At 35.0% G+C, this 14,241-nt stretch overlaps 1 protein-coding gene across 1 annotated transcript in view; it reads left to right on the top strand.

Moving 5' to 3' along the window:
- The first annotated feature begins 6,837 nt into the window (after window positions 1-6,837).
- Window positions 6,838-14,241, top strand: part of LOC5577223 — a 48,866-nt gene continuing 41,462 nt past the window's right edge. Inside the window, exon 1 of the mRNA XM_021852915.1 lies at window positions 6,838-7,093. Within this exon, the coding sequence (XP_021708607.1) occupies window positions 7,033-7,093 (61 nt within the window). The 5' untranslated portion in view covers window positions 6,838-7,032. The remainder of the gene's footprint in view (window positions 7,094-14,241) is intronic.

Raw genomic sequence — 14,241 nt, 5'->3', positions numbered from 1 at the left:
AGTGGATAATTATTAATTCACACTTTGAAAAGAACTGTTTGAATTGAATATCGAACTTCCACACGGATGAGAGATATCGAGTGATGTGTGCATTGTTTGTAGATAGGTGATTCGACAATAAAAATTTAAAATTTCATCCTACTTTGAGGATTTCCGCTATACTTTGTGTTTCGACTGAGCATACTATGGGCTAACGTATGTTTTTTTCCTAAAGAAGTATAATTTTTGAGTTGTTTGAGAATATTATACATTGTGTTAGAAAACATCATGGAAATTGTCTAGAATTTTCGATGGTTCTTTTTTCAGGAAAAAGTCCTAAGATTTCATCAAACATTGCTCAAGAAGTTTTCCGAGAGGAATCCTACAGGAGTTCTACTACAGGTACTTTTTCTGGGACGCTCCTAGAAATTCCTTTTTGAAGTTTTTACTTTAAAACAAAGAGTTAAATTATGAATTGTACAAGGATTTTTTCTAAAGCTTTGTAAAGTTTTAAAGTACTCTGAGAATTACGTTCGAAGTTAAGCAAAAGTTTTTTAAAGTCTTCCAAAAAATCCATTAATGACAACTCCATAAGTTTCTCTAAATATTAAAAAAGTCTTTATGATATGCCCTTCTACAATTCAAACAGCATTCCCCTAGACATTATTTGAGGTACCCTGCTGAAAAGTCTCTGGAAATCAAGAATTCATCCTTTAACTTTAAGGATAATTTTTAATCAAATTATTTCTTTATAAGGTATCAAATAAATATCAAATAGTGGGATGTATCAACATGAATTCTGCGATGAACCAAGGAATACGCCTAAAGGTAGGCAATTTCCTAAGGGATTTCTTCATTCTTAACAGTAATTCGTTAATGTTGCCTAATTGGACATACTTTGACAACTAAAATTTTGACTAAAATTTTGACAACGGAATCGTTTTCGGCTATGCAATTTTTAGTAAGAACCGCATTTTCTTTGCTCATATCGTTTACAGAACTTATGTGAGACATGAATCTTCGGTAGTGTCATCCTTAACCATTGAAATCATTGTTTCGAAAAGTTGACAAATTTACGCATAAGGTAAACGCAATTTTCGCAAAAATCTTCACTTTTATTAGCTTATGAATATATGACAGAGAAGCACCATTCGTGATTTGGAAATGTTCCATCAATACGAGATGAGTCATTCCGATCAATGTTACCCCGCTGATCAATGATACCCCGGATTACGGTAATAAAAACAAAATGCTTGAAGAATTTTCGTCAGAAATCCCACAGCCCTCACTCCGGAAGTACTGATGATGATAAAGACGCTTTTTACGTGCAGCTCGAACGCGAGTACGACAGCTGCCCTTGGGCTTGCCACGACGTCAAAATCATCATAGGATATTTACCGATACACACCTGGAGATCACCACAGCAGACAGAATCGCAAATCGACCACGTTCTGATTGATGGACGGCACTTCTCCGACATTATCGACGTCAGGACCTATCGTGGCGGTAACATCGACTCTGTCCACTATCTGGTAATGATTAAACTTCTCCGTCGTTAACAACGTACGGTGCCGACGGCTGCCCCGGTATGACCTAGAGCGGCTTAAGCAACCGGATGTCGCAACTGCACACGCGCAGCACCTCGGAAGAGGGTGAGCTGGATGAAGCCACTCTTGAGGACTGCTGGAGAACAGTGAAAGCAACCATCAACAATGCAGCTGAGAGCAAAGTCGGGTACGTGGGACGGAGTCGACGGAACGATTGGTTTGACGAGGAATGAAGGCAAATTCTGGAGAAGAATGCAGCGCAGGCAGTCATGCTGCAGAAGACACAACAGCTGTGCCGGTCTCAAGAAACACGTAAGTTCTATCAGAAGCTTAAGTCGAGATGTGCCGGGATAAGAATGGGAGGATCTTGACGGACGAGCGTGAGATGATCGAAAGGTGAAAGCAGCACTTCGACGAATACCTGAATGGCGCTGAGAGCGCAGGCAATGATGGTCGGGACAACGGAGGAAATGCCTTCGTCAGTACTGCGGACGATGGAAACCAACCAGCCCCCACTTTGAGGGAGGTTACCCGGATAAAAAATACAATACAAAAACAATATAACGTATTGAAACAGTACCATTCAATATATTGGAAATACAATACAGTATATTGTAAAATGACAATACAATTACAGTACAATATATTGTTTTGAACAGTTCACTGTACGGTATATGAGATTTTTGCAATATAATGTATGGGTGGTTAAGTATCGTAACAATACAAATATTGATATTTTCTCATACAAACATTTTGAAGATACAATACGATATATTGTTCATGTATTGTCTTGATAAGCAATTCGTGTATTGTTGTACAATACAAAAACAATTCAATAAACTGTATCATGGTTGCATTCGTCGTTACAGTTAATGTCAAGTGACCTCTAAAAAACTACTTATTTTGACTTTTTGAATATTTTCCACCCAACATTTCTTGCTTTTTGAACTTGTTTTGTTTATTTCTTTCAGCAAAGCTACATAGAAAAAAGCAACAGTTGTTTTACGCGAAAATAGGAATTTGACCAAAATTGTAAGGTATAAAACCAATTAAAAACAATACAATGTTCTGTTACAATATATTATATTGTTTTTGAATTGTAAATCCAAACATGAATAATATTGCTTCGACATTCAATTACAATACGCTGTATTGTATCCAATACGTTATATTGTACATTAATGGTTTATTCCATTCACTGAATGATACGTTTTTATCCGGGTAAGGATGCCATTCACCAGCTCAAGAACAGCAACAAGTTAGATTGTGAGAACTTTCGAGCAATCACCATTCTAAACGCTACCTACAAAGTATTATCCCAAATCATCATCCGTCGTCTCTCACCTGTAGTAAACGAACTCGTGGAAAGTTATCAAGCCGGCTTCGTTGACGGCCGATCGACAATGGGCCAAATCTTTACTGTACGGCAAATCCTCTAAAAATGTCGTGAATACCAGGTCCCAACGTATCACCTTAAAGACGTTTGCGCCACCACTAAATCTTAATATTTTTTTTGCTCAAACTTTGAGGTTTCTCTTTAATTGTGAATCAAATTCATAAGAGCACACGAATTTTTGGTTTTGAGAACTTTTGAAAAATAAGCCGCCCCCTAGTACATAACTATATTGTTCAAACTAATAGTTACCGTAAAACGGGTTAACGTTGATAGGTTTTTTTTTTCGAAGAGAACTTGAATATATATATATATATATATATATATATATATATATATATATATATATATATATATATATATATATATATATATATATATATATATATACCTCTAGGCGTTTAACGTTATATGGAAATTTCTGACTTAGATAACAAAAATGGTCCCAGTTTGTAAAAAAGTTTTTCGCTAAGCGATTTGAGACCATATTCAAGTGACGAACTAATCAAAACTACATCAAATAGTGATTGTAGAACAGATTGTTCTTGAACGTTTCGAATGGTTCAAGTTCAAAAATGGCCTTCAGTGAAGGCACCATAACTTCGTTATTTTCTAACCAATTTAACCAAACTTTTAGCACTACTATTTTCATAAAGAAATTTACAAAAAACTTTGTAGAACACCAAATTTGTCTAAAATCAAAACTCATTTTAGTTAAAAGTATTTTTATTGAAATTCTTCCCCTTCTAACTAAAAATGGTGTTCTTTGTTTGACCATAACCTAATGAATACTCAACCGAAACCAAATCTTTTTGCATGATTTTGAAGCTTATTTAATTGTTTTTATGGCGAAGTAGTCCGCTATACGTTTTGGCAGCAATGATGCAGTGTGCAATTTCATAGTGATAAAACTCATTCTTGATACCTAGTTTATATTGACTTGAAAAAGTATAACTGTAAGCGCCAACATGCATAAAGTATGCTGATACTTTTTCAGCTGTGTCAGTGCAAAACCAAACAATTTTCTTTGATTCTTAATCGTGATATGAATAACCAACAACCATCAACGACGAGTTCAAATTTCAATGACGGCCTACTTCGCCTTAAACTGTTCACATAACACATTTCATTAAAAAATTGTTTATCCTACAAAAACTGCACAAAAATATAATTTTTTAACGAAAAATGAAATATTTTTTTCAAATTTTTGCCAGTTAAACAATATTTTTAGAGCAGAAACTGGCTTTTCTCGAAAAAACCGAATTTAGTACTATACCATTTAATTCCACTAGAGTTTGTATCCTTTGACAGATACGCGTATTTCGACCTCAACTGTAAGGCCGTCTTCAGTGTCGTGTACTAGAGTAGTCGAGTCTAGTACACGACACTGAAGACGGCCTTACAGTTGAGGTCGAAATACGCGTATCTGTCAAAGGATACAAACTCTAGTGGAATTAAATGGTATAGTACTAAATTCGGTTTTTTCATCTACTTATAGGTATTCTACTAAACAGCTCGAAGATTTATTATCATGGCTTTTCTCATTTGTTAAACCTTTGAAAAGGATTTTGCAACAATTTTCAAATGATTTTGAAACAAAAATATTTTTGTACATGTTAAATTATATGCACCATTCAACTCGGAATTAAAAGAAGATGCTTTACAAGCTTTCAATTGTATATGAAAAAATGCAATTTCCGGCAAAAAACTTGAATATAAAAAATTTTTTTTCATTGAAAAATTATGTTTTTGGGTAGTTTTTGTTGAACAACTAAGTCAAAACCATTAAAAAAAAAAATGTGTTGTATAAACAGTTTGAAAAAAAGAAAACTAAATTTGCTTCAAAAACATGTAGAAAGATTTGAATTCGGTTAAGTATTTATGAAGTTATGCCCAAACCAAAATTATTTTTTTTGTAGAATGAGGGAAAATTTGGAGAAAACTGTTTTTAACTAAGACTAGTTTGTCTTTTAGACAAATTTGATACTCTAAAAAGATTTCTTAAATTTAATTTTGATGATAATTATGCTAAAAGTTCTAAAATTGGTTAGAAAATAACGAAGTTATGGTGACTTCACTGAAGGCCAATTTTCATAACTTGAGAATTCACCTTCAAGACGCTTGCGCCAAATCTTAATATTTAGCTCAAACCAAGGCTCAAACTTAGAGAGTCCATATGACATAAAGTCATTCGGCACAAGGTTATTTATCATAAAACCGTTTGGCATGAAGCCATTTGGCATAATTAATTAAATAATCTAGAGCTATTTGGCATAATGATCGTTTGGTATAATGATAATTGACTTAACATGAAGAGCAGTCTAGTTGAAAAGAGGGATCAAAATTAGGTATAGAAGAATTCCAGCTATGCTAAATGGTCATTATATACGTGTACATTTTGAAACTATATCGAAAGAAGGGTATATCACTATATTGTGTTCTTCGGTGTTCTCTATATAATTTACTGTGAAATAGTTGTTTCATTTTGGAAATGAAATTCTGGGGAACGATATATCCTGGGAAATGAGATTCTGGAGACTAGAATTCTGGTGAACGGTTTTCGGAGAAATGGTTTTCTGGGGAAAGTTATATAACGCGTTATAGAATCTATTTCATTGTGATTCAAGAGGGGTTTAATATCTTGAGGAATTCCTGGAGAGATTCTAAAGAAACTCTACGGAAGGGATCACCCGGTGAAACTCATTGAGGCTTAATCAGCATACTCCCTAAAACACATTTCAGGCAAAACGATATGAGCAACATCTTAAGAAATTCTTAGGAGAGTTTAGAAATTCTTCACCTTGAGTTGTTTTGAGATGGGAAGTAGGTTTAATGGCAAGAGTTTGGGATTTTTGTCAGATTTTTTGTAATGTATGATCCATGAAAGATTCTGAAGAAATCTATAAGGAAACCTTTCGCAGAAGCCTGATGTTTTCTAAGAGCACGACAATAATCGAAGTATTTATTATGACATTTTTTTTAAAGGCACTCTGTGCTCGTGGCCACTACTGTGCCGGCATCAGTTGATCTGTAGCTTCTTTACCGATACAGATCTATTTTCAATTTATCTATATTTACATCAACTTTCACTCTCTCCTACTCTTTTACTCTCACACCGAGCAGGTAGGAGAGAGCTCTGCTGTTAGTGAGGCTAGCTGCCTGCGAAGAGGGTCAGTTTGTCTCAGTCACCATCTGATACTGACGGAGGATGGATGTGCTCCTCAAAGCACGGTCCTCCGTGAGGCGTCTTCTGGTGGCTGGACGGGTTTTTTTTTTGTGGAGGGGCTGGGAATCGAACCCATGACATTCCGCTTATGAAGCGAAAGCGTAACCTCAAGGCTACAGACCCCCCTTAATATTATGATGCAATGATATCAATAAGATTGTATTCAGCCAAAAAAATTGAAAATATTTACATAGGATTAGTACTTGGTTAAGATCAATAAAATGCGTGTGTGTGTAACTCATTCAAAACAATAGAATGAAACGTGCTCACAAATTGACAACATACGACTATCAACTACAAACATCATCAAAAACGTGGATTAAAAAGAGAGGTTGGTTGTATGAGCCACCGCAAAGCAATATTTAACACAATTGTAAGTTTTAATAATAAGGGAGAAAAAACATGTTATTATATTCTAATATTCTAATATTCAGTCTAAAAAAAAAATAGATAGCACTAAACTTGGGTAAATCATGTATTTTTATTACATACAATACCGTTCGGGCCCACAGTAAATATGCTCTATCTGAACCATCTGAACCCATCCTCGCGCCGTATGCAAAAGACACAAGAACAAAAATTTATAAGCGCGCACTTCCACTGCTTCATTTGAACGGCATCCTGTTCGAATTATTACACGCCACGCTTCTCCATCGGTCCTGCTCGGAGGAGCAGTTCAGTCGGATGTTGGACGCCTGAACGAATTGGTCGTGTTTTATCAGTTGGTGTTGATTGGTGGCGGTGGTGACATTTTACCATCATAAAATCAGGATTTAAACCGATTGGAAGTAGCAAGTGCAAGGAGCCGAGCTAAAACGTTTAGTGCTTCAGAAACCGTATAGCCAAGGATTTACCGTAGTTAAGTGAATGGATACAGAAACGGCAACATGAATGGAATAAACTCGTTCACATGTGTGCTGCTGATAATCATTTGCGCGCTTTTTCGAGGTAAGAGGTGGGATTTTACAACGGTGGAAATTGCATTGCGATTGATGGTATTCAGTGGAAAGTACTAAATATTTAATGGACCGTGATCAGTTTTTCAATTCAAAAACCGCTAAATTTAATCGACGATATTTGGTTAAAGCTAACTATGCTGTTCCGCTCAAGAAAAGTAAAAATTTCTGCCCAAGAAATGGTCAAGAAATTTCCTACAGTGAGCTTCATTTGAATTGACATTTCTTTTCAACTGCGTACTTCGATAAAAGAAAAATGCTTTTCTTGAGCATTTCTTGCAAGAAATTTCCCATGCATCGAGATAGGCGATTACTTTTGTGTTGAAGTGCATACTTCGCTTAACTCTAAAAGGCTAACCTCATTAGCCACAGCGTGGCGTCAGACTAATCTTCATTGAAGTATCTATCGATTGTTTTATAATATGTATCTTAGAAAACTTTGACTTCGTAAGAAGTTCAGTGTATATTCGATCTTTATAGTTGAACTATTGCTAAAGGCATCAGAAGGATTTTTGTCTGGTTGCAAAATCGGTACAACCTATAGAATATTTACATCATTTAAGAAATTTTACAGCTGAAAACATTTGTTGAATAAGTATTTCATCCTAGAAGATGGACTACTTTTTTGAAGTTCATTTATATGGATTTCAAAAATTCTATCATCGCCTGGGGCTTTCCTATTTTTGATTGTTTTTTTTATGATTCCAAATCTGTCCCACAAGAATGGTCGAACACGTTCTTTTGATTGATAATACATTGGGGATTTTGCGTAACATCATTTAACTTTATTTTCAATTAGACTAGCGAGACCTTAATAAAAATTGCACTTTCAAACCGCATAGCAAGTTTTTTTTTTGCATCTCCACAGTTGTGATGGAAAGGATATTGGGTTAGTGAGATAAATTATATAATCACGTTTTACCGGATTCGCTATATTATTCGACTTCGCATTGCCGGCCAAATGAGTGTGTTTTCGCTCTCGCAGGAGCACCCTATGGATATTTTGTTTATTTTAAACCAATCGAAAGTTTTTGAATTATGTACATATGCTGAACGACAGTTTTCTATCTTTAGTAGGAATTATCAGTTCTTATGGTTAGAAACTTGGTTTTTGTATTTAAAGCTGGTGTTGCAAATACAGGATCATATACACTCAATATTTGTCATGTTTTTAATTTCGGTTCCTGAATTGTTGAAACGTTGGTTTCTTATGGCAGGTTGTGAAGAGAAGAACATCATTGCGAAATAAGATGCTAAACTTTTAAGAAAACTATTTTTTTTTCTATTATTTTCACAGCAAATTTTGAAGTTTTTGTTTCCGCATCATTTTAAAGTGCTTTTATGAAAACTCAACTATATACGCCTATTTGAATCATATAATGGTATATAAATGGAGGTGGTGGTTACTGGTGCTATGGCGATTACCGGTGCATCTAACCTATAGCTAGTCAATTTTGCACGTCAGTTGGAGGCAAAGAACTTGTTTTTCATGCAATAAAAAAAAACTATGAAAGTGAATTTACCAAGTTGTATTTTAACAAAAAAGATTTAAAAATTGTTAGTTTTAAAAAAGTTGATTTTTGTTGCGCCTACGAATAAAGGTGGAAAACATGTTCTCACCAAGATATCAACAGACGAAAAATGTTGGATCTGTTTTAGTTTGGATTTGGGTTTAAAGCAGGTTTCCGACAAATTTCATTTTTTGGGGTACAAACAGAATTAATCAGAATTAGGATTTGGCCAATGTATGTGCAAATGCACCTGTATTTATAGAGGGTTGTTTTCTTGAGTGTATAAATAAATGCACTTTTGGCAATGTTCTACATGAAAACTACAGATATAATCACAAGATTTACTAATAAGTATCCCAACGCGCAATTTATAAATTTCATTCAATGAACAACAATAATGCATATGTTTAAATAAAATTGTTGGTCTATCAATTCATTATTCTTGAATTCAAAGATATGTCATTCACATCATTCTGTCATCAAAAACGCATTACATAAGATAATTCCTATTCATTAAACTGGAAAAAAGAGTGAGAAGAAGAGTATAATTAGACTGTTTTAGTGGTAGCTTCGAAATTCAACATGTTGAGTACTAACAAGGTGAAAAATTCATTATATTGCTTAAAATCAAAATGACGTCAAAATCCAAGATAGCCGCCAGATTTTTTCACTTAAATTGATACTTTTATTCTTCACTCGACACATACACATACAACAAATGATGAATTTTGCATAATTCTAAGAGCACCAATGTTCAACCCAGCAATAATTTTCGACCCTTCATACGTTTCTTGTATGGCACAGATTTCTTGTGAGTCGAAAATTAGTGCTTTTCCCCTACTCGTTTGAAAAGTTTAAGAATGTTTCTGAAAATCATTCAAAAAATTGTCATAAATATGGGTGAAAGGTGTTCAATAAAGAAAAGAATAAGACCTTTTATTGAAATACGATTATTAAAGATTGCAATTTCGCTCGACAGATACAGAAATGACCCGATTTTGTCAGCCCCCGATTTTAGTATCTTTTTTGCCCGTTTTTGTCACCCCAAATTTTTATTTATATTAATCAAACTAAACATGTCAATACTGGCAATATTGGGTGCATAAAGTCAATTAGCGACCGTTCAAATATTACGTAACGCAACAGGAGGAGGGAGGGAGTCTTCTGTTGTGTTACGGTCCATACAAAAAAATTAAATATTCCATACAAAAGCTGTTACGTGGGGGAGGGTGGGGATCTAAAATTGGAAAATTTTTCGTTACGTTATATTTGAATCATCCCTACATAGAAAAAATGGAAGTAAAAAATATTTGTTTTATAAACAAAATCATAAAACTAAGTCTTTAAGCACAGAACAGATAGCCATCCTAGAACAATAAGTAATTTTCGTCTAGAGTACAAGAAAATGTGAAGATGAGTAGGCGAATAAAACATTGTTTACCCTATGCAAATTAACAGTGCAAGATATTGACGTTAGTTTCGTCTAAAATCTGTTTTGCTCGTATAATGTGTTTGACGTTTGGTCAACACCATTGATTCGCCAGCACAGTAAGCTTTGCGGCCTTGGAGTGCACCTAAATCAAAAAAATGCCAACAAAAGCCCTACTTGTTTTGAATTGCAAACAATTCACATCCCTCTGGGTTCAAATTATTTTTTGGGATGTATAAAAAAAAACGGTGTGGTAGCTGGTAGCATCCTTTACGTTCGACTGGAGTTTTCAACCTTCAACAAAAACTATCAACCTTTCTCTCCCCCTTGCCATTGCCCTTGCCATGAATTTGCCATTAAACTTATATCGAAAATAAAGCTGATTTCAATAATGTGCACATTTTCCTCCATCGTTTAAGAAAATAAATAGATCAGATAGTTTTTCAACATGATGACACAGTTTTTGCTTGACTAGTTTGATTTTTCCAACAAAAACGCATGCACGCAACGGCTCGTCCAACACGATCGCAGTAAAGCTTTCATGAAGGATGTGGTTGAAATTATTCAATGTTCAATTCCACTGTACCGTGCTGCATCAATATCCGGACACTTGAGCAGGAACCAATGTTCAAATGCTATTTTAAATAAATTTTCACTAGAATTATATAATGTTCTGTGTGGCTGCACATCATATCTTATCTAAGTAATGATAAAGAGTTTTTGATTAAAAAACAAGATTTTATCATTCAAACAGCCAAATCAATCATTCTTGTCTTGTCCTTAAATCCGGACAATTGGAGAAAGCCTCGTCTTGACATCCGGACACTTGTGAATCAAAATCCGGAAAGCAGATTTAAATTATGAAATATTTGTGTAAAATAGGTAATAGGCGTAGCTTAATTCAATTAAACTCCACATTATTACACTTTTGATGCACTCAATTACTCTAGGTTGCGCTTTAAGTTTAAATAAAACTTAAAACCAGTCGATTTTTTTTTCGATTTTAGCTCTTTTCCGATTTTGTCAATCTTAAATGCAGCATGGGGCTGACAAAATTGGGACATTACTGTATTACACATGATATGTTAAGCATAATCAGAATTTTATCTACGGCAGAACATAATAAAAATGAAAGGTTTAAGTAACATTCGTAAATGCCGGTACAAGGATCAACTCTGTACCGGTAGTCTTCTCCTATTCGCATAAATGTTCAATGTATATAGGAAATCCCATAGGGACTGTTGTGCGAATAGGGGCAGTATTCCGGCGCCAACAAATGCATAGTATTACTGGTATTTTCGGTTCCGGTACTAAAAAATCAACGTAAATCATTTATCTAACTTTTCATTTATTCAATTGTGAGACCTTTCAATACGATCGTGAACAAACAAGCTGTTTTGTCGTCGTAAATTTACGTTTTTCTTTAGAAGTAGTTCGTAATCTTTAAGAGTTTCCGGCAAAACACAACAGACTTTGCGATTTGGATGGAAACCTTGATTTTCCTTGTTGAGTACAAGATCCCTGCCTAAATCCAGGAAGTTCAAAAATACTGACCACCACTGGCTATGTTTTCTCAATTGAATAGAGATCAGTAGAGGCTGCTTCGATTAACTGGTCGGAAAATTTGTGAGGGAAAAATATTATCATGCCTTAAGGTGAAAATGAAAACCTAATCGATTGGTCACCACCAGCTAGTGACCAATCGATAAAGTTTTCGGCTTGAACGGATGTTTGGTTCTCCAGATCCGTGCTCTTGAAAATTTGAACTTTGGCTTCGATTTATCTTCACCTTAATATGGAGATAAACTAGAAAGTAAGTCCAAAAACAGCCAATAAAATAATTCGAAATAAGTAATAATTGGATATGAATAAGCCGGTGTAAATTCCAAAGTAGCATTTTACAATATTTGCTTATGTTACTTTTTGTTAATTGTTCGTCAATTGTTTATTGGATTTGAAGTGTTAATTTTGAATTTTAATTTCCAATTTATATTTTTGAGAATTTAGATTGATTTGTATTGCTTATTTCCAATGGATTACCCGCTTTGCTCTTGTTCACAGTTGATCAGCAGAAGTTTTCTCGTTTCATTTTGTATGGAGAAAGGCATCTAACTTCCAATTTCTCGTAAATGAAAGCATTATTCGAAAAAATATTTAGTAGGCATAATAGCCATTATCATTATGCACAACCGGTACTAAATACTTTTTTTGAAAATAGATCTTAATGTTAAAAAAAATCGTTAGATGCTTTTCGCCATACAAATATTCTTCACGTTATCTTTTAGCGATTTTTCAAAGTTATTTTGACATCTGATCTCTTATGGCTGGTACGCTGATCATAAGTACTGTGCAAAAGAATAGGAAAAGAAACGGCAAAGGAATGATTCCACTACCGAAATTATTTGAGCTGTACGCTGCTGAGAAGTAGGGTAACCAATATATTTTGGACCCCCTTGGCCATTTTCCTGCAAATTTCCCAGTTTAAATCTAAAGACCAACTCAATTTGCATGCCATTTGGAAAGATAGGACTATTCCGCACTTGCATCAACCGTTTGTACAAAGAAAATGTGTTTATTTTATCTGAAATTAATTTAATTTAATCGGTGCATCAATACAACCGTTACAACCCGTTACACACAGAAATTAAAGCCGTCAGAAATTTCTCAAATGTAAACAAAAACTTTTTTCAAATTTCTGAACAAAAAGCGTAGAATTTGTTCGGTTTTCCATTGTCGATCGATTGATTGGACTATGGGCAAGCATATTATACATCCAGTGTCATGGACTTAGTCGCCGAACGATAAAAAAAGGCCGGGGGTCCAAAATATATACTTTGAGGGTCCAAAATGTATTGGTGTGTCCAAAATAATGGAAAACAGTGTTTCACAATTCAATTATTTTCGATGTTTTTTGGATCCTACATGACCGTTTGGGATTTTTATCTCGTAGAGGAAGTTTTTCTCTACATTTTGACATGTTCTTTGACTTGGTTACGCTGTGCAAATAATTAATTGGGACACAAAACTGAAATCACTTTCTTAGGGGGTCCAAAATACGACCGTTACCCTAGAACTGATTTCATAACGTCGGTAACGCCTCCCGTACAAATCAAATGGACCTGTCACATTTCCGTACGGAAAAATGTGCCGCTCAATTTATTCCGCAAGTAAAAGTGACACTTCGCTCATCTGGGTCAGCTGTCAAAATTACTTTGGTAAAAAAGAGAAATTTTACTTGAGCGCTTTACGTTTCAGGTGCTTAGACACTAGCGCATGCGCGTTACTATGCGGTGAATAGCGAATCAGGCCATGCATGTAATCCATTGTTTATTTTTTCAATTGGGACATTTCGCATAACGCATAAGGACATTTCGCATAAGCACATTTGGCATAATGGGCATTTGGCATAATGAGCATTGTTTAACCCATCTTTAAAATGCTACCTGTTGTTCTATGAAACTGCTTTATGCCAAACGTCCTTATGCAAAATGGGTGACCCCCATCTACCACCTATGTCTAATTTTATTATTGGCTATCTTTTTTTATAAAACACACAGTGTCTCCCTTCTTTAGACGCATGTTATTTTGACTCCCTCGATTGCTCATTATTGTATCGAAATTTTCATATTTATCTTGTTTCTTATCAAAGTTAAGGAAATTTATTTTACGAAAGATCCGTAACCTTTCTTCCATCATCTAATAATAATTCTTGTGATCATAACATAATGTTATTGCCATTAGTTGTTCTCCATAACCTACGACTATGCAATCGCTTATAATCAGTTGCACAAGAATGTGTTGCGTGGCGTTTGCTTCTTCATGTGCTGAATAAACGACAATCATTGTTTATTCAACACTATCTTATGATTGTCGCTGTCCGTCCACCTCCTAGAATAAACTCAGAGCATCATGACGGTTTTCATGTTCACCGTTGGCCGACCATATTGTCCATTAACATCTGGTAGTGCGGTCTGATGGGTAAGCAAGAATCGTGGTGATTTCAATGTGACAAAAATGGGTTTATGGTGCTACGGGAGAGTTGTCCAACAAAATTTCGGGTTGGCTATTTGCCAGTATTGGCGCGCTTAATCTAATGGAAGCTGACGTTGATGGTTCGGTTTCGGCGTAGCGGTGGCCAACGAAAAATTTAATTTATTGCTGGGACTTTGTTGAGTGAGCAAATATTGGCACTGATAGGAG

Source organism: Aedes aegypti, chromosome 3 (assembly GCF_002204515.2).
Source record: "Aedes aegypti strain LVP_AGWG chromosome 3, AaegL5.0 Primary Assembly, whole genome shotgun sequence".
In the NCBI taxonomy this organism is placed as follows: domain Eukaryota; kingdom Metazoa; phylum Arthropoda; class Insecta; order Diptera; family Culicidae; genus Aedes; species Aedes aegypti.
The sequence above is the reverse complement of the archived record's forward strand: the minus strand, read 5'-3'. Positions and strand labels throughout refer to the sequence as shown.